This window comes from Mustela nivalis, assembly GCF_964662115.1.
Source record: "Mustela nivalis genome assembly, chromosome: 16".
Lineage (NCBI taxonomy): Eukaryota > Metazoa > Chordata > Mammalia > Carnivora > Mustelidae > Mustela > Mustela nivalis.
The window spans coordinates 67,114,817-67,140,159 of record NC_139035.1 but is presented as its reverse complement, the minus strand read 5'-3'; the positions used below and the strand labels follow the sequence as shown (position 1 = coordinate 67,140,159).

General features: G+C 60.5%; 1 protein-coding gene and 1 long non-coding RNA gene across 10 annotated transcripts in view; one reads left to right on the top strand and one right to left on the bottom strand.

Annotated features, from left to right (window-relative positions):
* Positions 1 to 24,416, top strand: part of SEMA4A (semaphorin 4A) — a 78,523-nt gene extending 54,107 nt beyond the window's left edge. The window contains exons 1-15 of one of the 9 annotated variants that reach the window (XM_082703391.1): positions 4,570 to 4,588; positions 11,047 to 11,214; positions 12,802 to 12,962; positions 13,870 to 13,932; positions 14,191 to 14,289; positions 14,522 to 14,627; positions 15,314 to 15,430; positions 15,709 to 15,833; positions 15,987 to 16,159; positions 17,150 to 17,300; positions 20,452 to 20,632; positions 22,008 to 22,126; positions 22,217 to 22,374; positions 22,649 to 22,749; positions 23,107 to 24,416. In XM_082703391.1, coding sequence (XP_082559517.1) covers positions 11,076 to 11,214; positions 12,802 to 12,962; positions 13,870 to 13,932; positions 14,191 to 14,289; positions 14,522 to 14,627; positions 15,314 to 15,430; positions 15,709 to 15,833; positions 15,987 to 16,159; positions 17,150 to 17,300; positions 20,452 to 20,632; positions 22,008 to 22,126; positions 22,217 to 22,374; positions 22,649 to 22,749; positions 23,107 to 23,699 — 2,286 coding nt within the window. In that variant the 5' untranslated portion in view covers positions 4,570 to 4,588; positions 11,047 to 11,075 and the 3' untranslated portion in view covers positions 23,700 to 24,416. The other 8 variants (XM_082703389.1, XM_082703386.1, XM_082703388.1 and 5 more) reach the window with 8 other exon arrangements.
* LOC309850085 lies at positions 1,500 to 5,401 on the bottom strand. Its single transcript, XR_014304075.1, has 3 exons — positions 5,172 to 5,401; positions 4,976 to 5,029; positions 1,500 to 4,285 (listed from the first exon to the last, which is right to left on the bottom strand). It is a non-coding gene; the product is annotated as an uncharacterized lncRNA (long non-coding RNA).
* Positions 24,417 to 25,343: the final 927 nt, after the last annotated feature.

The window sequence follows — 25,343 nt, the reverse complement described above, 5'->3', positions numbered from 1 at the left end:
CGTCTCTGGATATTTAGGCTTGTTCTCATGTCTGTGGTTATAAATAATGCGGCAGAGAATGCCTTTTCTTGGAGTGTTTCAGGTAATTTCTTATGATGGAGTTTCGGTGAGTCCCCTGCTGATTAGTCTGACTTTTTTTTTTTTTTTAAAGATTTTATTTATTTGAGAGAGAGAGAGTAAGAGCATGAGAGGGGAGAAGGTCAGAGGGAGAAGCAGACTCCCTGTGGAGCTGGGAGTCTGATGTGGGACTTGATCTTGGAACTCTGGGATCATGATCTGAGCGGAAGGCAGTCGCTGAATCCACTGAGCCACTGAGGCACCCCTCATTTATTTTTTAAAGACTTATTTATTACATTTTATTTATTTATTTGACAGAGATCACAAGCAGGCAGAGAGGCAGGCAGAGAGAGAGGAGGAAGCATGCTCCCCACTAAGCAGAGAGCCCGATGTGGGGCTCAATATCAGAACCCTGAGATCATGACCTGAGCCAAAGGCAGAGGCTTAACCCACTGAGCCACCCAGGCACCCCAAAGATTTATTTATTTATTTGAAAGAGAGAGAGAGAGAGAGCGTGCGCACAGGAGCGGGGTGGGGGGGGGCATAGGGACAAGCTGACTCCCCGCTGAGTGTGGCGATCCCAGGGGCTGGATCCCAAACCCTGAGATCAGGATCTGAGCAAAAGTCAGGTGCCTTAAAGATACAAACATAGTGATCCGAAGGGGCACGTGTACCCGAATGTTAACAGCAGCAATGTCCATAATAGCCAAACTATGGAATGAACCTAGATGTCCATCAACAGATGAACGGATCAAGAAGATGTGGTGTGTGTATACAATGAAATACTATGCAGCCACCAAAAGAAACGAAATCTTGCCATTTGCAGTGATGTGGATGGAACTAGAGGGTTTTATGCTGAGCGAAATAAGTCAATCAGAGAAATACAATTATCATATGATCTCCCTGATATGAGGAAATTGAGAGGCAGAGTGGGGGGTTTGAGGGGTCAGGAAGGAAAAAATGAAATAAGATGGGATCGGGAGGGAGACAAACCGTAAGACACTCTTAATGCTGCAAAACAAACAGAATTGCTGGGGGAGGGGGAGTATGGAGAGGAGCATGGTTGGGTTATGGACATTGGGGAGGGTACGTGCTATGGTGAGTGCTGTGAAGTGTGTAAACCTGGCGATTCAAAGACCTGTACCCCTGGGGCTAAGGATACATTATACATTAATAAAGTTTTTTAAAAAAGGAAGTCAGATGCTTAACTGAGTGATTCACCCAGGTGCCCCACTAGCCTGACTTTAAATTAATGAGCAGAGGGTGCTGGGTGGCTCAGTGTGTTAAGCCTCTGCCTTCGGTTCAGGTCATGATCTCGGGGTCCTGGGATCGAGCCCCGCATCGGGCTCTCTGCTCTCCTCGGGGAACCTGTTTCCCCTTCTCTCTCTGCCTGCCTCTCTGCCTGCTTGTGATTTCTGTCTGTCAAATAAATAAACAAAATCTTTAAAAATAAATAAATAAATTCATGAGCACACACCCCTGGGACCACCGCCCCATCACCACCCCCCGCTGCTGTCCCTAGCCCCGACCACTCTTTTCCAGAGGACTATGTCACACCTTCTCCTGTCTCTTCAAATTCCTCTCTTCCTGCTCAGCTGCTGACCTGTGTCCTTCTCCATTCCGAAGAGACGGCTCTTGCTGAGGTCCGTGTGCCCTGCTCATGGCCGACCCAGTGGTCTGTACTCAGTCCTCGCTGCCCTTGGCCTTGCTTGTCACAGACGACAATGCTCTGCTCCCTGTCAGTCCCCACTGCTGGGTCTTCCTCTTCTCTCCCTCCTCTGACGTCCCCACTCCTCTCTGTCTACACCGCGGCCAGGACAGGCTTCCTCCAGGCTCATGGCCTTAAGCACCAGCCACACGTTGTTGACTCCCAGGTGTGCACCTTCAGCTCGTTCCTTTCCCTGAACCCCAGACCCGATGCTTCTGGAGTTTAGCATGTCTGCACCGATGCGCCCCGTTCTGCTCTGCCCGTCGTCCTCCTCACGTTAGCGGGTGACCATCCTTCTGTCCGGCGGCTCGGGCGGAAGCCTTGAGTCTACCCTTAACTCCTCTTGTCCTCTCAAACCCCACATTCAGTCTCCCAGAAGATCGTGGCAGCTCTTCAGTACAGACGAGGAAGCGAGGAAGCCAGCCTGTCCCCCCCCAGCCACCTCCTGTGCGGATTAGACGATTACACGATTACACGATGACACGTCAGTTTCCTAGTTGGCCTCCTGCCCTTGCTCCCGAGGTTGGTTCCCCACACAGCAGCACAGTGAGCCTTTTTATTCTTTTTTGAAGATATTTATTTATTTATTTGACAGACAGTGAGAGCTAGGCAGAGAGCCCGATGCAGGGCTGGATCCCAGGACCCCGAGATCAGGGCCCGAGCCCAAAGCAGACGCCTAGCGACTGAGCCACCCAGGAGCCCCCAGCACCGGGAGCCTTTAACAGCTTGGTCACACTCTGCTCAAAACTCTCCAGAACCTCCCTAAAGCCGTCCGTGTAAGAGCGAAGTGGCCTGCACAAATGGCGCGCGCAGCAGCCTGACCACCCAGGCACGTGGCCCCTCACTCCCGGCCCCTCCACGGCAGCCGTGGCTGCCAAGTTCTTCCCCGACTTCAGGGGCCCCCCTCTCACCTGGAACACTTTTCCCATCGAATATTCTGGGGCTCGTTCCTTCACTCTCTCCAGTCCCTGTCCAAACGTCACCGTCAAGGACAGCTTTCCCCGAAGAAGTTTCCTTCCTGAGCCCTAACACTTCCCAGCCTCCCCCCTTTATTCGTCCCCACGACGGCGGCGGTCATACTGCATTCGCGTGTTTGTTCATCTTCTGTCCTCCATCCCGGGACGCATGCGCCAAGGACAGGTGTTGGGGTCTGTCTCATTCAGGCGATGACTCCAGCACCCAGCGCGGTGCCCAATCACACAGCGGGCACTCTGCCAGCGTGGGCAGGCGCGGGAGGGGAATCCCTCGGGGCGAGCACATTCGCAGAGACCTGCCGCTCCTGGCTGCGGGGCAGAGGTCACCTTCCCACTTGAAGCAAAGCACCCGGGAGCCAGTGCGGAGAGAGGCTGGGCCGAAGTCATCCAGCTGCTGGTGGGGTCCGGGGCTCCTGGCTCCCAGAAGATGCTGTGGCGACTCAGCACTGTCGGAGGACCCGGGACTTTCTGAAGGAAGAGGTTCGTTGGGGGCAGGCAGGGGAGGACAAGAATTCTGTCGGGGGCGCCCGGCCGACTCAGCCCGTGGAGCGTGTGGATCTCGGGTTGTGAGTTCAGGCGCCGCGTTGGGCATAGAGATTACTTAAGAAGTTGTTCTGGGGGCACCTGGGGGCTCAGTCAGTAAGCCTCTGCCTTCAACTCGGGTCGTGACCTCGGGGTTCTGGGATCGAGCCCCGCATCGGGTTCCCTGCTCAGCGGGGAGCCTGCTTCTCCCTCTCCCTCTGCTTCTCTCCCACGCCTTGTGCTCGCTCTCAAATAAATAAATAAAATATTAAAAAACCGAGAGAGACACTCTATCTGGTGGAAATGAGAGGAAGGCCCACTGCAGGTGGAAACTGAAACTCGAGGAAACGCCGGGTCCGGGAGGTCTGGAGTCCAGCCTTCAGGAACCCGCAGGGACTCCACGGGGACTTCACGTTGGCACTGTGGGCACTGGGGAGCCCGCGGGTTTGAGCCCGAGAGAGGAGAGCCCACGCTTCCTGCGGGCTCCCTGGCTGAGGTCTTTCCGCCTTCATATCTTTGTCCTCCCCTCATCTGCCTGTTGCCCTCAGCTGCCCGGGCCCCTCTGTGGCCACAAGTAACCCGCTCGGGGCCTCTCTGCCTTTTCCGTGCCCCCCGCCCTCACCAGCTTGCAGGCCGGCACTGGGAGGGGCTGAGCCGGACCCTGCCTCCCTGCAGCCCCAGCGCCACTAGGCCCTTATCCTGCCGCCCAGGAGCACGGCTGGAGAGGGATCGGAGGGGAAGGTGCTCCCTGGCCCTGGCCCCTGCAGTGACCCTGGGGGGGGGACTGTCCTCCCCTCCCCCTCTGGGGCCAGGCTGCAGGCCCTCACCATCCTTGAGCTGGTTCTCCGTGCTTGGTACCAGTCAGTGCCAGCTGGCGGCTCTGGCCGGAGACAGAGGCGGCGCGACTATGGGGGAGGGGGGAAGTGGGCAGGGGCCAAGGGGAATGGGAGCCAGGATCCGAAGCCGGTGGCCAACATGGGGGTCCCACCGCACGAGGGAAAGGTTCAACTGATGAGTCTGAGGGCTTCAGGAGCAAGAGAGGGGACGTCAGGCCCCCAGGCCCCCAGTCTGGCCCTCCTGCCCTCCCCCCTGCAAATCTAATCTTCTCCTCACCACCCACTTTCCTCCACTGCCGCCCCTGACGCTGTCCCTAGCTAATTTGTCTTGGTCCCTTTAAGAGCTGCCTGGGAACTGGGGCACCGGAGGGGGCTGGCAGGGCCCCCACCCCCTCCCCCTGCCATGCCCGCCTCTGCTCCGCCCCTGCCCCATACAGACTCTGCTGGAAGTCTTGGACGCCGGGGTTAGGGTCTCCACTGCTGGGCTGGGGGTAAGGCTGAAAGTGGTGGGGCAGGGGGACCGTGGTCCCCGGGGGAGGGCATGGGAAGGTGGGATGCCAGTTTCCTAGGACTCTGGGCACCAAGTATCCGTGCCAACTTCAGTGAATAACATAGGGGGTCCTTCCAGGGGGTCCTCGGCCTCAGGCTGGGGGTAGGGCAGCTCTGGGGGTCTTGAGGGGCAGAGCCTGGGGGGGAAGCAGCCCTGTGTCTCCTCACCCTCCCCTCCCTCATCTCACTTCCCTGGGACCCTCCTGGGATAAACTCCATCAGCCACTTGTCCCTCCTGCAACTAAAGATGTGGGACCCTGGCACCCCCATCTTCCCACAGGTGGGGAAACTGAGGCTAGGCAAGCCAGAGGAAATGGAATGGTGCATACATTAGCAGGAAAGATGGGGATTAGGCTGCAGAGAGCTTCTCCCTCCTTCTCGGCCTGGAAGAGAGGACACAGGGCACTGGGTGTCCAGCACAGTTCCAACCACAGCCCGAGACGACATCCCCACCGCGTCACCCGGACAGCCTGGCTCCTTCCTGGAGTTCTGACTGAAGGCCAGGAGAGGCTCCCCGAAGCCCACCTGTGTAGGGGTGAAGTAAGGCAGGGGGAGCTGGCAGCCTCCCTCCACTGTGCTTCCTTGGAGTAGTTCAGAAATGTGGTCCTTACGCTTCTGTTCCAGGAATGGCACCCAGTTCCCCTAGAGGGGAAGGAGGTGGGGGGAAGACCCAGGGACACTCCCAGGCGGGAAGTCCTGACCTCTTCCTTCCTCTTGCGCCACCAGCTCAGCTGCCTCCGACCCTGCCACCTTGATTTCCAGTCACGCCTCCCCCCGCTCCCATGCGCCCCCATCCAGGGGCAGAAGAGCCTGGGCAAGCGGGCACTCTCTGAGGCCCCAAGGCCAAGAGGCCGCCAGCAGGGGGGAAGGCACCACCGTGGGGGTCAGTGACGGAGCTTGGCTCGGAGTCCACTGCTGCTTTCAGCACAAGCCCTGCCCAAGCGGCCCCTCCCCAGACGGAAATGCTCACTGGCCACCCGAGCCCAGACCCGAGTGGGAATCAGACTCGGTCTCTGAAAGCCCAGTTTGGGGCTGGCACCAGCACACTCACTTCCTTCTTCTTAGAAACACTATGAAGTCTAGAAATGGGCCAAACTGCTCCCAGGTAGGCTGGAAAGCCATTATCTTACCTCTGTGAATCAGAGAGAGCAAGCAGGCTGCCCAGGGTCGCACAGCCAGTCTGAGGCAGCCCAGCCTGGGACCCAGGGCTCCGGCTCCCTGGGCCCCTGGTCCCTGCTTTACAGTCCTCCCCCAGGCCCAGAGAGGCCAGCCTGGAAGGAGCGTTGTCAACTGCTCCTGTTACCAGTGAGGAAGCTGAGGTCCGGGGGGGGGGGGGACGGGAGAGCAGGGAGGGGTCCGGGGTGCTCAGTTCCGGGGCCGGGAGAGGACACAGGCCCAGGTTCAAAGCTCCCAGCCGGAACCCTGCTCGCCCCTTCAGAGGTGTGAAAGACTCCAGCGCAGGCTTGTCTCTGTTTTATGTGCGTCTGGTCTAGACCTTAGAAAGCCCCTTCTGCAGGAGTCTGCTCTCCGCCCTCTTATAGCAGTGCCCTTCCCCCCCTGACAGGTCTCAGGGGGCTAGCCAAAGAAGGCCGTGGCACCAGCCTGAGCGTGGTGGTGGACCCCTTCCCGGGGGACTGGGGATACTAAGGACAGAAGAGGGCTTCTGAGACCCAGCCTCTCAGTTAATCTGCCCGGACATCTGTGGGTTCACTTGCCTCCTCCTTGGCAATCTCAGTCTGCATGGGGTCAGGCTGGCTGGCAGCTGGCTGGGACCCCTCCTACATAGACGCAGTTCCCAGGGAAGAGCGAAACCCAGAGAAACGGACCCCAGGAAAGAATTTAGCACCATCTGACCCCTGAACCCAGCTGGGGGACATCTGTGAGGTGATGCCTGCTGGATGGGGGAGAAAGAGCTGAGCAAGGCCCCCCAGGGGCTAGTGTTCCCTCCTGCCTACCCCCCACAGCTGGATCCCCGCCTCCCCCACACATGTGGATCCGTGAGCCGCAGAAGGTGGGGCGCAGGGGGACACGAGTAGGAGGAGGAAGAATATGGGGAGATTCTAGTCCCTCCCACTTAGAGATGCGGTCGCCATGGTGACTGAGGACCAGTGAGGCGGGATGGGGTTGAGGATGGGGGGCGGGGGCGTGGCAGGGACGGAGGCCCTGGGAGACAGGAACTGCCCGGCATTCGGGGGGGAGGGAAGCACGGTGCATCCCGGAGCTCCAGGTAAGGAAGCGGGAGAACTGAAGGGAGGGGCGGGCCATTGTCTGATGCTGCCTCTGCCCTGAGGAGGGGGCAGACGGAGGGGTCGGGCCATTGTGTGTGCTACTCTGCTCAGCCTTCCAGCACAGTCAGATTGGAGGAGGAAGCCTAGGAGGCCCCGGCGAAAGGCTTAGGGAGGTCGCGCTGGGCGGGTGGCAGGAAGGCTGAGAGACAGTGTGGGCGGGAAGAGGCGGGGAGGCTGGGGGAGTGGAAGCTGGGAGCACCCCTAGTGCCTGACACACAGTAGGCTGCTCTGCATAAGTTGACTTGACTTGGCTGTGGTCATAAAAAGAGAGCAACAAGGGGCAGGGCAGGTGGGATGCAGGAAGGGGAGCCAGGAGGCTGGTGTTCCCCACGACTGGGCTCTTCTGGGGCTGCCCCTGAGGCTGGAAGGGAGAGGGGCTAGGGGGCGTGGGATCTGCTGGGCCATTGGCAAAGTCTTTCTCCCCACTCCTGGAGCCCCTCTCAGTGAGGTATCCATGTGCCCTGGGGCACTGAGGAGACAAAGTGCCCCAGAGTTCTCTGGTGAGCACAGGATGGGGAGGGGAGGAGGGTGAACATGGGGTAGGAGTGCAAAGCGTGAGCACAGGGTAGGGGTGCAGGGGGGTGAACACAGGGTAGGAGCAGGTGAGCACAGGGTAGGGGTGCAGGGGGGTGAGCACAGGGTAGGCGTATACAGGGGTGAGTATGGGGTAGAGGTGCAGGGGGTGAACAGAAGGTAGGGGTACGAGGGATGACCATGGGGTAAGGATGCCGGGGAGGTGAACATGGGGTAGGGGTCCAGGGAAGGTGAGTACAGAATAGGGGTCCAAGGGGATGAACACAGGGTAGGGGTGTAGGGGGAGGGAGCATGGAGTAGGGGTGCAGAGGTGAGCACAAGGTAGGGGTGCAGGGGGTGAGCACAGGGTGGGGTGCAGAATGACACCTCCATCTCCCCTCCCACCTCTAACCCCCACAGCTAGATCTCCACCCTGGGCCAGAAAGCTTGGCAGAAAGGGTCTGCTGTTTGATGTGACCGAGGGGCCATGGGGGAGGAGCCCCCAGAGGAGGTGGACCCTGGGGTGGGGGACATGGCTCAACTCGGCATTGCTGCTACTGGGGGGTGCCCAGGCTGGGGAGAGAGGAGCCGGAGGACCGCCACATTGGGGCTATGCAACATCACGGCCCCTCAGACCTTGTCCCTGAACCCCTGACCCCTTCTTGCCACCCCCCACCTGCACAACCCTCCCAAGACCTCCCCTGCTGGGCCCTGGTTTCTTCATTGGGACAGGCAGGAGGGAGGTGGGGCCCTGCCAGCAGGGGGCTGGAGGCTGTGGGCAGGACTTGCTACGTTGTCTGCCCGCCTGGTGCAGAGGGAGATGTGAGGGGGTCCCCATCAGAAACCATCAGCCGCCTTCAGGAGGCCGCTGGAGAGCCACAGACCCGACGCACGGGGGCCCTTCTGAATGCGGGCTCCTGCGGCTGCCCAGGTCACGTGCCCCTGACCCCAGCCGGCGGCGGGCTCCCCAGCTACAGCGGGCGGCGGTGTGGACTGCGGAGTCTGACTCCAGGGCCTCCCATGCAAGAGAGGCAGGGGTGGGGCGGGGTGCAGTGCCCTTCCTCCGGTCTGGGTCTTCCTGCGACCTCCATAGCCCTCCTGGGTGTGGGGCTTCTGCCTGCCAAGGTTTCCCTTCCCTCTTGCACTGGGAGTCCCCTGAGAGACGCGCTCTCAGCCAGGAGAGCCCGAGCCAGCAGCACGCACCCTCCCAGCTGTCTTCCCTGCCCAAGTGGCTCTGAGCTAAGGGAGGACAGCGGGAGTAAGTGCTCCCCAGCCACCGGGTGGCCTAGGATTTCAGATCTGACTCTAACTTGGCTTCTCCCTGGGGAGCCTCCCTGAGCCTCACTCGCCTCACCTGGGAAATGGGACTGCCATGGTAGCCAGCTGCAGAAGTTCTTGGCAGACCAGAGCTCCATCTCCAACTATTCGTGTTGGCTGGAGGCGCTGGGGAAGATGCCCCGGGCCAGAAGGAAAATTCCTGGGTCCCTGGGGAAGGGGGAGCTAAACCCAGCTGTTGAATCAAACACTTCCAGAGGCAGGAGCAGGGCGTCGGGCTGAGAGCGTGGGCTGGAGCTCCTTCCCCCGCCTCCCCCACCCACCTCCCCCCACCAGAACTCCTCCCTGTGACCCAGATAAGCCAAATCTGCTGGAGCAGAGAGGCCCAGGGCCAGGGCAGGTCCCAATCTGGGCTGGGAGGTGGGGAGGCGCAGAAGGTGGGGTCCAGGTGGGACTTTTCCAGGGTTCTGGGAGTCGAAAGACTTTCTCTAGCGGCTTGCCGCCCCTTCCCCGGCTTCTCCCAAGGACCTGGCCACCAACCTCTGTGACAGTTGTCTGGAGGGGTCTTGCTGAGACCAGCCCCGAGGAGAACGGAAGAGAAATGGGAGCAGAGAGATGAGGAAAGAGTGCTGGGGTGCCCAAGAGGAAATTCTAGGGAGTGACCTGGGCTGCGTCGTGGCCAGAGGGCTGGCAGGACAGGAAGGACTCCCCGCCCGAGGAATGGGCATCTGAGAAGGAGTTGGGTCGCGGTCGGAGTCAGGTCAGCCCAGGGATGGCCATGCTCTTAACCCAGCAGCCAGCCAGCCTCGGCTGAGCAGGCCGGAAACTCCCCACTTCATAGGCTGTGAGCCCTCAGTGCGAGATGTGTCATTAACTCTGCGTTATGAGGCTCCCCCGGGGGCCTCCAGGGGCAGGTGAGCTATGGGGGGGGTTGGGCGCCCCAGCAGTGTGTCCCAGAGGTGTGACCGCAGACGGGACATGCTCTGGGCCACCCAGCCTGTGCTGCCCCGAAGGGGACGGAGACCAGGCTGCAGAGGGACTGGGTCGGCACAGCTGCGGGTAAGAGCCGGAGGCTCAGCTGGAAGTGGGGGTCTGGGGTCAGCCAGCTGCAGGCCCGTCCAGGCCCCCAGCCAGGAGGAGATCTCATCTTGTGGGCAAGCCGAAAGAGGAACAGCGAAGCCCGGGTCATGGCTCCCAGCTGCGAGGGCTCGAGCAAGAGTAGTCATTCCTGGTCTGGTCAGACGGGATGTGGCATGACAGAGGGTAGAGGGGTGGCTGACGTGACCCAGAAACCTTCTGGCCTTTTCAGCTTTCTGGACGGACAGGGAGAGAGGAGGGGAGACAGAGGCGAGTCTCCTTTCTTTGACTGCCACACCCCCCCACTTCCGCCCAAGCCCAAGCCAGGGATCTGTCAGGACTCGAGAGGTGGAAATTCTGGTTTTCCAGAACTCCCAGGGCTGGCTCTGGCACTATGGGCACCCGGAGGGCCGCGCTCCCGGCCCAGCCGGGCTAAGGCCTCTGTCCCCTGCCTCCGGGGCCTGGGGACCCCCTCCACCCCAGAGTCCGGCCACCCGGGTTTCTGCGCTGTGGCTAGCTCAAGGGTATGCAGGAAGGGGCAGGTGGCTGGGGGTAGACCATCCTGGGGACACAGATGCAGCGCCCCGGGGAGACAGACTCCAGGGAGAGGGTCAGCTGCGGACGCTCGGGCAGTGCCAGGAGGCTGCTGGCTCCTCATCGCCGCCCTGCAGGGAGGGGGCCAGGTAGGTCTGGGCATCAAACAACTGCAGGCCGGCGCCTGGCTGAGCCGAGGGGAGCGGTCGGAGCAGGCCCGCCCGGGTCGTCCGAGGCCAGCGGACAAGACGCAGCCCCAGGGTGCGCGCTGGTCTGAAAGTGCGGGGGGGCGGCCGGCCGGCTCCCCTCTGCTTTAAGTGGGGGAATGTGCTCTCCAGAACCTCCCCTTCCGGGGGCCAGGAAGGGCTTTGGGGTCGGGACTCTGGGGAAGGGAAGGAAAGGAGGAGACAGCAAGAGGGACTTCCTGAGAGTGAGGAGAGCAAAGACAGAGCGGGGCCAGGGCCCGGGGTGGCCGGAGGTCAGGGCGACGGCCTGACGGCGGGACTCGGACCCGAGGGCAGCGCGAGGCAGCGGGCGGGCGCCTGCGGGTGATGGAAGTGAGACTCTGCGGGCACCCTGAAAAGGAAGCTGTCCCCTCCCCGGCACCCCCACCCCCACCCCCACTTCTGCTGCCTGGGGCTCTCCCATTGGTCCCCGGGGGGGATGTGGTGAGGAGGGCTCACTCTGAGAGTGCCCGACGCCTGTTTCCCCAGAGCCATCTGGTGACAGCCTCCCGCTGAGCATGGCCCTCCCAGCCCCCGGCCGGGACCCCTGGAGCCTCCGGGGCCTTCTCCTCTCCCAGCTGCTCCTGGCGGTGCCGCTCCCGCTGACTGCAGGGGGCGGAGGGCAGGAGCCCATGCCCAGGATCACCTACCGCGCAGGTAAGGGTCTGAGGGCCGGTGGGGCTAAACGGGAGGGCGAGAGGAGGACCGAGACGGAGGGAGAGGGGGAGGCAAGGGCTGGGGCCGGGGGTTGGAGATTGTGGTCTCGCAGTGCCAGAGACTGAGGAAGGAGTGAAGAAACCGTGTGGCGAAAGACTGAGGGACAGGAGGGACCGGGGCGCTTCTCAGAGGTGGTGGCTTCCTCAAGCTGGGCACTGCAGACCGTAACTGCTCTCACACACACCCCAAACCAAGGCCCGTGCTAGGAGGTTATCCGTGGACCCGGCGGCCCAGGACATGGCAGGCACATGACAACCACACGGACCGTGCCGGACCGTGTCGTGTCCGGTGCCATGGGCCCCAGGAATAAGAGAATCAGGGCGGCCTGCTGGGGTCCAAACCCTGGGACGCTACCGGCTGGTTTCTTTCTTTCCTTCTTTAGATTTTATTTATTTTACACAGAGAGAGAGATCACAAGCAGGCAGAGAGGCAGACAGAGGGGGAGGAGGAAGCAGGCGCCCCGCTGAGCAGAGAGCCCACACCCCTGAGACCATGACCTGAGCTGAAGGCAGGTGCTTAATCTACTGAGCCCCGCCAGGCGCGCCTGTCGGCTGGTTTCTTGCTGAGGCTGTAGGGGCCCATGTTTCTCCTACTTCCAGGGAGAGGTCCGGGAAGGACATGGTCCTGCAGGAGGTGTGGGTGCTGGGGTTACCAAAGGAGGCAACACTCGGCCGTGCTCAGGGGGCTCGCAGGCTCGAGTGGGGAGGCATGTCAGCAAGGAGCTGTGCGAAGGGGGTTCGGTTCTGTGAGCTCTGGGGGAGGCCTCCAGCACCTTGCTAGCCTCTCCTTTTGGTCCTAGATTGTCAGAGCTTCCAGAAGTAAGTCTTAGCGAGACGGTCCTCCACCGAGGGCCAAGGTGCCAATGCGCCCGTGAGGGGACGGAGGAGCTTGTCCCTGTTGCTGGCGTGTCCCTCCTGGAACCAGCTCGCCTCCCCCACCCCGGAGACATCCAGCCATGCCAACAGGGGCCTCTGAAGACCGATGGTCCCCTCCGCTCAGCCTCTGGCTGTGATTCTAGTGGCTGAAGCTTCCTGCTAGAGGAGAGGAAGGGGGGTCAGCAAGTGTGACCCTACAGCCCACAGCTACCGCGACACACCGTCCCATGTGGCTCACAGTATCTTCTTGTCTGTCCCTCTGCCTGCTGCTCCCCTGCTCCTCCCTGGGGAGGATCAGGGCATCCTTCCCCTGCCCCCAGCGCCCCCCAGGCCTGGAAGAATGTCCACGTGCCTTGCTCGATTTCCCGTCCCTTTGTCTATCTCTTGGGTGCAGGCCACCTTCCCCCAGTCCCAGATTGTCATTAGCCTGTCTCTGGCAGCCTCTTGTCTCTCCTATGGGCTCCACACAGACCTCCTATGCTACGGGCAGGCGGGGGAAGGGAGCCGCTGATGGAGAGCCGGTCGAGCTTCCAAGGCCAGGGGAGCACACTCTGCCAACCCTTCTCCTCAGCACCCCCCACCGTGACCTCAGGAATCATCTGCCTGCCCAGCCCTCCCTCATCACTCACCCCTTCTCATCACTTCCCAACAGGGGAGGGACACAGGGCGCTCAGCCTCTTCCACCAGAAGGGCCTCCAGGATTTCGACACCCTGCTCCTGAGCGATGACGGAGGCACTCTCTACGTGGGGGCTCGAGAGGCCATTCTGGCCTTGGATATCCAGGACCCAGGGATGCCCAAGCTGAAGAACATGGTGAGGAGGCCGGGGATGAAGGGTGCGGCCGGGTGCGTGGGGGGGCGGGCAGCTGCCGGGGGCCTGGACTGCCCACGCACGACTCACTGCGCAAGCGCTGTCCACTCTAACCCGCGGCGATCAGTCATTCCCGGCGCAGTATCTGGTCTGCAGAGCAGATAAGAAACACCATGGTGGCCTCACTGCTTGCTGGTACCATGCATCCTGGAAGAATAACATTAATTGCTAAAATGGATGATACGGAAATCACTGACACTGAAGGAAGCGTGGACTGGAGTTAGATCAACAGTACGATGTCCACCTGCTGGCAGAAATCCCCGAAGCTTCCGTGTCAAATCACAGTCACCCTCCTGCTGGGGACACTGTGAGGAGGACGGGGTGGGGGGGGGAGGGATAGGGCCGAGGGTCCCTCATCTCCCTCGCTGTGTCTCTCAGGGTGTGGTCTCTGGGCCACCTGTGCATACGGGATACGGGCTGAAAATGCAGATTCTCTGAGGTGTGAGCCAGGAACTGACATTTTAAACAAGTTCCCCAGGAAACGTGTGGTTTGTCGACTGCCGCTCTGCCTAGCCCGCTGGGTACTGGGTACTTTCCATATGACACTGGTTGTGCCCTCCGGAAGCCTGTGCAATGGCCTAGGACCCCTCACCCAGGGGGTGGCTGAGCCTGGATTCAAACTCGGGTCTCATTCCACAGGCTGGGTTCTCCCGTAGAGCCGCACCCTCCTGAACACCGGTATCCTTCGGGCAATGGCCAGGGTCAAGGGCTGGTGTTATTACAGCTCATCAGTGTGCACTGACCACTGTGCATGCTGGTGGCTTTAAAGCAGACCCGAGGAGAGGACAGCGGGTCAAAGCTCGAGCAGAAGACCTCACTGCCCTCTCCCTCCCGACCCCTACCGCTGCAGATCCCCTGGCCGGCCAGTGACCGGAAAAAGAGTGAATGCGCCTTTAAGAAGAAGAGCAATGAGGTGAGTGGAGGTAGGGGTGTAGGGACACTGGGTGGGGAACCCCCAGTCCCCAGACCATCACTGGATGGCATCTGGTTGGGCCGGCAGTGGAGGAGGCTTCTTTCCTAGGCGATCGCCTGCATCACGTTCTGTGAAGATGTCCAGGGACCCCCCCCCCCAGCAATTCTGGGCCCTCTCCCCACCAGGAAGTGGGGGGGCAGCCCGTGGCCCAAGCGTGTGGGGCAAGTGGCCAGACACCCGGATTCTCTATCTCCCCAGACACAGTGCTTCAACTTTATCCGCGTCCTGGTCTCTTTCAACGCCACCCACCTGTACACCTGCGGCACCTTTGCCTTCAGCCCTGCTTGTACCTTCATTGTGAGTTACGGGGCACCAGCGCCCAGACCCGAACATCCCTTCTCACACCTACACCCTGCCCCCGCCCCTCCCCACCCTCTCTAGCTCTGGAAAACCCTGCTCTTCTGGATGCGGGACCCTCGTGAGCTTCTTGGCCCCAGTTCCCCTCCACATCCCTCTCCCTTCCTCACGCCCCCCATTTCCCAGACATGAGACTCTGGCGTTCTGGCCCCCAGCCTCTCCCCCCCTTTAGGAACTCCGAGATTCCTACCTGTTGCCCATCTCCGAGGACAAGGTTGTGGAGGGGAAAGGCCAGAGCCCCTTTGACCCTGCCCATAAGCACACGGCTGTCTTGACAGGTGAGCATCAGGTTCCCGGCAGGGACTTTCCCGGGTCGTTCTGTGGAATATGGAAGCTGACAGTTTCCTGAAAGGCCGGGGACAGAGGGAGGGGAAGCCGGGAGCCTCAGAGCACTAGATTGGAGGGGCACTCAGCACCCCAACCACCAGCTCCCCAACCACAAAGGAGGTGGGGGGAGAGGTAGAGAGAGGTTCGTTCACACAGGCAGGGGCACCTGGGAGGGATCTTGGCAGAGAAGAGGCCTGAGGCTCAGGCACTTGTCCATAGATTATAGCGACATCACTGTCTGCACCCTCCCATCCACAAACCACAACGGACTCCCCACCCTGGCTTCCTGGAGGAGGTGGCCTTTGGCTTTTGAGTGGGACCTTGGAAATTGGGGTAGACGCACAGGGAAGATGTTCCAAGAGGAGAAGAGTGGGACCAAGGCGTGGAAGCAGAAAGCACCGCCACCTCTGGGGAGGAAAGAGGGATCCTTTCTGGCAGGGGGTTCAGCTGGGCGAGCGAGGGAGCAGCCAGGGAAGGGCCGGACAAGGCCAGCGAGCCGAAGGACGAGGAGGGAGGCTCTTCCTGCCGCAGGAGTCCCTAACAAGGGTGCTCAGTGGGGTCTACCAGCTGGGCTGGGCGGTGGGCGCCCCAGGAAGCCGCACCCTCCTTGGAGGATGCCTCCTGCCCTCTCCCCTAGATGGGATGCTCTATTCTGGCACCATGAACAACTTCCTGGGCAGCGAGCCCATCCTGCTCCGCACGCTGGGACCCCAGCCCGTCCTCAAGACCGACAATTTTCTTCGTTGGTTGCAGCGTAAGGACCCGAGCCCCCAGCCCAGGTCTGGCCTTGCCCTGAGCGCGGAGACCAGGCCCCAAAGCCGCGGTTCCCGAACCCCGTGGTCCTCTGTGTTAGGGGAGGGGGTACAGTTCCCGCCCCAGCGCCACCTCCCGGACGTGGTGACGGGTCCATGCCTTCCTAGGTGAAGTGCATGCAGGGGCCGTGGGGCGTCCCATTGGGCGGCACAACCGGCCCGGGGTGGGGGGTTGGGGGGCTCCCAATCCTAAGCCTCCCCGCCCCGCCCCGCCCCGCAGCGGACGCCTCCTTCGTGGCCGCCATCCCTTCCACGCACTTCGTGTACTTCTTCTTCGAGGAGACGGCCAGCGAGTTCGAGTTCTTCGAGAAGCTCCACACGTCGCGGGTGGCCAGAGTCTGCAAGGTCTGCGGCCCGGGCGGGGGGCGGGGCCGGCCGTCGGGGGAGCCACTGGGGACGCGGCGGAGGCGGGGCCTATCTCTCACGGCCCAATGGGAGCGGGACGGGGGCGGGGCGACGGGGGGCGAGGCGGCCCTGACTCCGCCCCCGCGGCCCTAGAACGACGTGGGCGGGGACAAGCTGCTGCAGAAGAAGTGGACCACCTTCCTGAAGGCCCAGCTGCTGTGCTCCCAGCCGGGGCAGCTGCCCTTCAACGTCATCCGCCACGCTGTCCTGCTGCCCGCCGCCGCCTCCGCCGAGCCTCTCGTCTACGCGACCTTCAGCTCTCAGTGGTGAGCAGAGCGGTGGGGACGCAGGGGCGGCACGCGTGTCGTGGGGCCCAGAGCGGCCCCTGCATGCACTTCACCTAGGAAGGCATGGACTCGTCCCCACGTCCCAGGAATCTGACTCATGACCTTCGTGGAGGTGGGAAAATTAGGCCCAGAGAGGTTCTTTCTGGTTTATAACCTGCCCCCTTCCAAGAAGGATAGGAGGCTTATGGAAGGGGAACGTTGACACCAGATAAGGTCAAACCGATGAAATGGGAGTAAAAGGAGAACGAGAAGGCAGGGACAGGGTCAGCACATCACAGATGGCTGTCGCTGGTGCAGTGTTAGGATGCTGGTTACAAATTTAGCTCTGAGCTTCCCAATGTCCAGAGCAAAGAGGGAAACACCATCAGTGTCACTAAGATAAGAATAGTCATTGCTTGGAGGCTGGGAAAAGTTCATTGATTTGCTGTGATCTGGCCCCAGGTGTCTGATGACCGTATGTCAGGTACCAAAGGTATCTGCTGTCAGCAGGGCCTGGTATCAGTGGCATCCAGAACTGAGAATGTGGGGTGTGCCACAATCTGGCTAAAGGGAACAAGAGAAACCTGTCTTCACAGACCAGGGCTGAAGGAATAAAAATAGTCTCATAGTCAGGCTCTGGTTGGTTGTCCCAGGACCAGGAATCCAGGAGGCCCAAAGGATCAGGGCTTCATCATCAGGGGCAGGTTCCATGGGCCCTCCAATGGGTACAGCCCAGCCTGGGCAAGACAGGAAGGAGCCGCCCCAAGACCTGAGCCCCAGCTAATTATCCTTAAGGATAATCCTAAAATGAGCCAGAGTGAGGGGCTCTCCTGGCCCCTATCATGGGGGTGGTGGGGGAGGGGCAGTAAACAGCAGTAGGCCAGCTGGGCCCTCTACACTCCTGCCCTTCAGGGCTTTCTCACAGGGGTGGGCCAGGCCTGGAGCTGGTAGAGCAGAGGAGATGACTGTGTCTGCTCTGGCTGTCCCCAGGCAGATCGGTGGGACCAGGAGCTCTGCTGTCTGTGCCTTCGCTCTCAAGGACATCAAGCGTGTCTTTGAGGGGAAGTACAAGGAGTTGAACAAAGAGACATCACGCTGGACTACTTATGGGGTCCCCGAGATCAGTCCCCGGCCAGGCAGCGTGAGTACCACCCCCCCACACCCAGCAGTCCTCCGCTCCACTGATACACACATGTCCTGCATATGGAAGTACCCATTGTGGCACGATCAGTGTCTGATAAATGTTACCCAGTCCTGTCTGCTCAGGTACACACCTGCTCCCGTGGCCCACATTCCACAGGTGTCCGTGCATCCTACACACAGAGAAGTCCCCCCGCCGCTAAGTGCACCCCAAGTACCCGGGTGTATCATGGAGGAATCAAGGGAACCCTGGCTGTGCCAAGAACTGCCTGGGCATCTGATTCTGCCTTTCTTATTTAACTTCTGTGTTTTGATCAGAGTTGAGTTCTGTAAATACTGACAGCATTTACAGAATCTTACAGATCTACGTGGTCCGTTACCAAAAACAGCCCTATGCAGCGTCCTACACTTTTCCCCCTGTAGAGGGACAACCTCTTTTAGCTGAGCTGATACCTTTTGTATTTATCTCCAAATCTCTAACATACTGTTATTGCTCCTTCTTGATGTTTGAGTTTCAGTAGGATGTATCGAATCCCCATTCTGGGTGGTGACGATATCCCTATGCCCCTCACCCCTACCCAGGCACATAGGCACTGGAGCTGGCCTGCAGCAGCCAGCAAGAATCGTTTGGGGGCATCTGTTTCCAAGCTCATGTGTGCTGACATGACGCCGGTGGCCTGAGACCCGCGGGAATTAGGGCAGCGCGTCCCCGCACCCCCGAACTGTTTTACCAGCACACCACTGCACCCAGCCGTCATCTCCCAACAGAGTTTTATAGTAATTTTGGTTAGATCAGTATTTAGATCAGGACTCATGCACAGCTGAGTCAGGAAGCAGACCCTGATTACGTTTCCTTTTTGCATAATTTCAAAATTTCCTGGGGGTGTGTAACTATCTCTCTTCTTTTTCTTTCTTTTTTCTTCTTTTACTTTCTTAATTTGCTTTTTCTTTTCTTTTCTTTTTCTTTTTGTCTTTTCGCTGCTTTGTTTTCTAAGCTCTTATCATTCATTCTACCCCAGACCCTTCCTCAGTGATCTGCATCTCTTCTGAAGACAGATGCTTTAGGCATTCTAACGGGTTTGCCTTCCTGGAGGTGGTTCCCATGAGCTGCAGCCCAGACCTGCCCCCCCCCCCACACACACACACACTGCCACCATCCTAGAATTTCCCTTCTTGTCTTCTGGGCATTTCCTTTGTATTTCTCCGTGAAGTCCTCGTGGTTGACATCCCATGGCTTCCTCTTTTTTTTTTTTTTTAATTTTTTTCTTTTGTTTTTAAGGATTTGATTGATTGATTGATTTGATGGAGTGAGTGAGAGAGAGAAAACACATGAACAGGGGCTCACACCTTGTTGAGCAGGGAGCCCGACTGGGGACTTGATCCCAGGACGCTGGGATCCTGATCTGAGCTGAAGGCAGACGCTTACCCATTTGAGTCTCCCACGTGCCCCAAAATAGTTTATTTGAATCAAAATCTAAGTAAGATATGTAACCTTGGATTAGCTGGGGGTTTTTTCTTTCTTTCTTTTTTTTTAAGACTTTATTTATTTATTTGACAGAGAGAGATCACAAGTAGGCAGAGAGGCAGGCAGAGAGAGAGGAAGGGAAGCAGGCTCCCGCTGAGCAGAAAGTCCAATGCGGGGCTTGATCCCAGGACCCTGAGATCATGACCTGAGCTGAAGGCAGAGGCTTAACCCACTGAGCCACCCAGGTGCCCCTCTTTTTTTTTTTTTTTTTTAAATTTACTTATTGAAGTAATCTGTACACCCACGTGAGGCTAGAACTCACCCCGTGGGATGGAGAGCAGCATGCATTCCGATGGAGCCCGCTGGGTGCCCCTTGGATTTGTTGTTCTTTTAAGGCTCTTTTAATCTGTACGTTCCACCGTCTTCTTTTCTCTTGCCATTTGCTTGTCCTGTGGAATTTTTCTCCGTCTAGATCTTGGAGCTTTCGGGTCTCTGTGGCAGAGTTGCCGTTGCTCCTGTGTCTTGTTGGAGGCTGGGCCTAGAGACTCCGTCCAATCAGAGCTCCACGGGGGCATAAGACCGCTTCAGTAGTTCTTTGCTGGGAGAGGGTCTGTTTCCTCTAGGTCATTTAGCTTTTCGTTTTCTTTTTTTTTTTCCATCAGTTCGTTTTGGTCCCTTTTGTGTTCATGATTTAACTCACGGGTCTGATGGCCCCGGGTTCTCTGTTCTCGTGAGAAGGGCCCGTGAAGCTCTCCGGAAGCCTCTTCCGTGGACATGACCCCCAGCGGGGGCTCCCTGATGCCCCATGGAAGGTGGCCTGGCCGGGCAGTATTCTCAGGGGTCCTCTGAGTCAGTATCAACAGGTCTTACCTCTGACCTGCAGCCAGTTTTCTGGGGCCCTCTTCCAGCCTTGTGCTTGGAGGGAGACGGCCTGGCTGCCGGCCCTGGGGGGCCGGGGGACCATGCCCCCACATGCACTGGTCTCCCCGCCTTCTCCCCCTGCTTTCTACGTGTACCTGCTGCCCGTGTCCAGAGACTCTCTGCTTTCTGGTCTCCAGAGAAGGAGCTTCCAGTCTTGGGCCCAAGGCCTGCAGGGCCAGCCCCCCCACCCCCCATGTGTGGGACCTCAGCTTGCCCTCCTGACGCGGCAACCCCCACCCTCACCCCCCACTTCCAAAGGTGGCTGCTGCCATTCGTGACCTTTAGAGAGTCTGCCTTGTAAGTCAGACCCTTTTGGCTACCCCGGGGCTGGCTTAAGAAAATTCTTTCCTTTTTTTCCTGCTCAGTCTTTTACCATCTTTGATCGTTTGACTTCAGCTTTCACCCTGCGTCTGCCTTTGCTCTCGCCCTGCCCCGTCCCCCCATTTCCGGGGTAGGGGGAGGAAGTGAGAGTAGGTGCACGTGCTCCTTCTGGCATCAGAGTGAAACACAGATGTTCTTACCTCACATCACAGATGAGGAAATGGAAGCGTGTGGAGGGGAAGAGACATCTGCACAGCAGCAGCTGATGGAGTGGGGCACCGTGAGCCGGTGACACGCTGTGCTGTGTGCGGGGCCTGGAATTCAGCAGCCCCAGGGTCCTGAGATGAGGACTGCCTTGAGAGAGGGACCAGTGGGGGTGCGGGAAGGCGACAGTGAGCTTGCAGGGCAGAGAGCACTGACCTGAGGCTCCTCCTTCCCCTTTTAGTGCTCCGTGGGCCCCTCCTCTGACAAAGCCTTGACCTTCATGAAGGACCATTTCCTGATGGACGAGCAGGTGGTGGGGACACCCCTGCTGGTGAAGTCTGGTGTGGAGTACACGAGGCTTGCGGTGGAGACAGCCCAGGGTGCCGACGGGCACAGCCATCTGGTCCTGTACCTGGGCACCAGTGAGTAAAGTCTCCCGATGTCCCGCGGCCACCAGGTGGGGACTGTGACTCAGGCTGCGGACTCCGTGCACTCCCGCTCTCATTCTGCAAATGCAGACACCTGCTATGTGTCTGGCGTCCCTCGGGGCTCTAGGATACGGTGGGGCCACCCGACAGCCCAGTGTCCACCCTGTCTGAGCTTTGAGTCTGGAGGGGGTAATGGACACAGAGCACAGAGGGCTCTGATGGCTGGACCAGGAGCTGTTTGTCTCCCGAAGCCCCATTAGAGCCGTGAAGAAGCGAGCCGGTGGCGGGTGGCTGGGAGCAGCCAGTGGGGGGTGGGGACAGTCCTTCAGGAAGTTGGCCGTGAAGAGAAGCGGGGAGAGGAGACTGGAGGAAGGAGGGGGCTCCTGCCAGCAGGCTTCTTTTTTTTAAGATGGAAAGGTCCTCAGGCTGCAGGAGAGAGGCAACCAGTGAGGAAGTGAGCAGGCAGGTCAGGGGTGACTGGCAGGTGATGCAGAGCCAGGAGGAAGCTGGAGTCCAGGACGCAGGTGGGGGGCAGCCCCCATGCTGGGACGGGGTGGGGAAGTAGAAGAAGGTCAGGCTGGGGGCGGGTGTCCGGCAGGGAGCAGAGGTGGCTGTCGCAGGCAGGGTTTGGTGTTCCGTACAGGAGGAGGACATGGGGTCTGGGGCTGGGGACCAGGGGTGGAGAAGCAGGGAGGTGTGAGGAGAAAGGGTTACATTCACAAGTCAGTGTGAAGGAAGGAGAGAGAGTCAGCGGGGGGACCTGCGAGATTGCCAGGCCTGTGTGTTGAAGGCCTGGTGGGGGTAGATGACCTTGAGCTTCCGTGGAAGAAAGCTACCGGTGCGCTGATCACAGCCACTGTCCCCGCTCAGCGCCTGTTGGCTTCCAGCAGAGAGCAGGACCGACGAAAGCTCGGTGCCTGTGGGACGCAGGGAGACAGACGACGTGTGTAGCACATGAGCCACGGACCTCGTGTGTTTTGAGATTAGAAATTGATTTGGAGGGAGGGAGGACCCCCAGCCACAGCCGGGGGGTGCGATTTCTAACGACGCGGTCAGCGTGACCTCCCTGAGGCCCGTGGAGGAGGGACACTCAGGGGAGCTGAGGGTGGAGGCTGCTGGGCTTTCTGCAGAAGCATGTGGCTGTCTTTGGCCCCAAGTCCATGGGGGTGTGGGTTGGGTTCTTGCAAGGGAAAGACAGAGGGGCAAGGGGTTCCAAGCCATTGCTAACAGAGTTCCCGTCAGCCCCACGGCATGGGAGGGAGCAGCCTGATGGGCTGTGCTGGGTTCTCTTTGGAGGAGTCTGGAGTCAGAGGCCATGCACGAGGGCCCGTGGAGGAGGTGACAGTCTCCACCGTCTGTCTCTCCACAGCCACAGGGGCCCTCCACAAGGCTGTGGTGAGTGGGGACAGCGGTGCTCATCTGGTGGAGGAGATCCAGCTGTTCCTCGATCCGGAACCTGTCCGCAACCTGCTGCTGGCCCCTGAGCAGGTGGCAAGGGCCCTTCTGATGAGGCGGGGCTGGGGGGGGGGGCTGGGTCCTTACTGGGGGTGCAGAGGTCACTGTCCCTCTCTTTTCCAGGGCGCAGTGTTTGCAGGCTTCTCAGGGGGCATCTGGAGGATTCCCCGAGCCAACTGCAGCATCTATGAGAGCTGCGTGGACTGTGTCCTGGCCCGGGACCCCCACTGTGCCTGGGACCCCGAGTCCAGAACCTGCCGCCTGGTGCCCAGCCCCATCCCGTGAGTGCCGGTCCCGGACGGCAGTGGAGGCTGGCCCACCGGGACCTTCTTTCCCAGCGTGTGGGGCACGGTCCCACCCGGGGTCTCCCTCCTGGGGCCGAGGCTCCTCCTGGGGTGGGCTGAAGCGAGGGGTCTTGGAGCTGCCCCCGCCGCTGCCCCCCCCCTTGGGTTTGCCTGCGTCTTCTCTGTGCTGACCCCCACCACCCTCTCGCCCTCCGTCGTCTTCCCACGTCCGTCTGTTTCAAGGCCTGAGGTCTGCTCTCTGCCTTCGCAGGAGGTCCTGGAGACAGGACACGGAGCAAGGGAACCCAGGGTGGGCTTGCGCCACTGGCCCCATGGGCAGGAGCCGCCAGCCCCAGAGTCGCCCCCAAATCAGTGAGTGTGGAACGGGGGGAGGGTGAGGGGAGGCTCAGGTGGCTGTTCCCCCAGGACCCGCCAGCTTGCGAGCCCAACACCCGACCGGGCAGGGATTTCAGGCCTGGCTTTGGGCGGGCGGATGGGAATTCCAAGCGGGGATTCCGGACTGGGGCTGAAGTCGGTTGTGGTGTCAGAGTGGGAGTCAGATGAACCAAGGTTAGTCTGGGGTCCAGACTGGAGACAGACGAGGGCTCAGCTTTGAGTGTGGGGGCCGGACTGGAAGGTGGAGAGGGGGGTCAGGGTCCAGATGTCGGTAGAGCTTTCCTGCCCTCCTGCTCCCCTGCGCTTAGCCGTATCCGCTTCCTTCATCTCCAGTTAAAGAAGTCCAGGCTGCGCCCAACTCCATCCTGGAGCTCCCCTGCCCCCACCTCTCGGCCTTGGCCTCGTACCGCTGGACTCACGGTGCGGCTGAGATCCCAGAAGCGTCTTCCGCAGTCTACAACGGCTCCCTGGTGCTGCTGCTGCAGGGCGGGGTAGGAGGCCTGTACCAGTGCTGGGCCACAGAGAACAGCTTCTCTCACCCCGTGGTCTCCTACTGGGTGCACAGCCAGGACCAGCCCCTGGCCCTGGACCCCGAGCTGGCAGGCATCCCCCGGGAGCGTGTGGATGCCCCACTGACCAGGGTTGGGGCTGGTGCCGCCCTGGCTGCCCAGCGGTCCTACTGGCCCCACTTCCTCACAGTCACTGTGCTCCTGGCCTTAGTGCTTTCAGGGGCCCTCCTCCTCCTCCTTGCCTCCCCGCTGGGGGCTCTCCGAGCCCGGGGCAAGGTGCAGGGCTGTGGGACCCTGCCTCCAGGGGAGAAGGCCCCCCTGAGTCGGGAGCAGCACCTCCAGCCTCCCAAGGAATGCAGGACCTCTGCCAGCGATGTGGACGCTGACAACCACCCCCCGGGCACAGAGGTGGCGTAGGCTCTGGGCAGGGCTGCAGCCATGTAGGGTAGGGTAGGGCGGGATGCCCAGCTGGGCTGCCTGGGGGACCTGGGGCAGTGTAGCCCCAGGACAGGCAGGAGCACAAAACACCGCCTTCCTGCTGTGCCGCCGGTGGTCCTCAGCGGGCCGGACACAGCGGCCTGAACCCCGTGGGCTGTCCCTCCGCCACACACTGGGCTCTCCACCGGGTCGTCCCAGGCCCGGACCAGACAAGACCTGGAGCCCATCCTTCATCTCCGGCCATTCCAAGACCTTCCAGAAACATGCTGCTCTAGGAGCCCCTGTGACCTGGGACTGTTCAGGCTCCGCTTTGGTAACAAACACGGAGGTACGAACGACACAGCAGGCTGCTGCCCGCTGCCCAGAGACCCCACGGGGGGCTGCTGCCGCCGCCACCATGGACACCAAGTCTCTGCTGTTCCGGGTCCCTGCCCGGAGCTGCCCCTCCCGCTCCCTTACCGGCCGCGCTGCTGGCTCCTGGGACGTCCTTCTGGAGGTCTGACCAGCTTCCTTCTTGTTTCAGCCGGGGCAGATTGTGGCCCCTGCCGTGGCTGGAAGGACGGGGTGGTCTGAGCCTCGTTCCCTCCTCCACTCTGGCTGACCTCCCGAGCCTTCTCCTCTCCCCTTTCCTTTATTTGGGGATCCAGACGACCGCTTGTCACAGACAGTTTATTTTTTATTAAAAAGACAAACTCACGACTCGCGCTGTTTTCTGGGAGCAGAAGGCGGCCGCAGAGGACGGCGGGATGGAGGGGGCGGCCGCGGAGGGCCTCAGCGGGAGCAGCGCCGGGTCTGTGGGGCCAGCGCTGTCCACGGGCAAACCGCCTCTTCTGCCGCGCCGGCTGCCCACCCAGAACCAACGCTGCAGCCCTTTCCTCATCCACCGCCCACGCACAAAACACCTGTCTGGGCAGCTGCTGTCCCCGCTGTCCCCAATCCCGTTGCCCATGTCCGCGGTCGGTGTCCACTCTTGGCGGACTGAATTTAGGGAGAGACCCTATGGCCACCCCCAGCCGGGGCATCCCCTTCCCCAGTCCCACAACAGCCCTGTGTGGGGCTCCCCTCGGGGGCTCCTCTCACCAAGACCCCAGCACTGCCCGCACTCTACGGCTCCTCCCCTCCCCTGCGCTGGGTGTTCCCTGCAGGGTCCCCACGAAGGAGGGCTCTGCGCCCCGCCCCCCACGCCCACGGGCTCTCTTTCCTGTTCGCACCCAAACCCAGACAGGGCTCCTTGCCGCCCACCCACGGCTCCCCCGGGGACAACCTTGCCCTCTCGGGTGCCCTGTGCTCTGGCTTTCTGGCCACCTGTCTGCACCGATGACTCTGAAGTTACTCATAAGCCCCAAAGGGCCTTGACCTCTCTGCCACCTTCACACTTGGCCACTGCACTCCCATGACTCTTTCTCTGGGGCTTCTCCTTTTTCCTTAACGTTTTTATTTGTAATGCGGCTCAAAGCAAACAACAGGCGGTCTACCCCCTTCACGGACCACCGTGGAGTGTTGCCTGTGCTCCCCTTGCTATGTGATGCCGCCAGAGCCTGACTTCCTGTGGCCCCGGGTCTCTGCCCCTCAACGAGCATCTCCCCCTTGCTGGGCCCCTGCAGGCTCTGCAACTACCAGTCC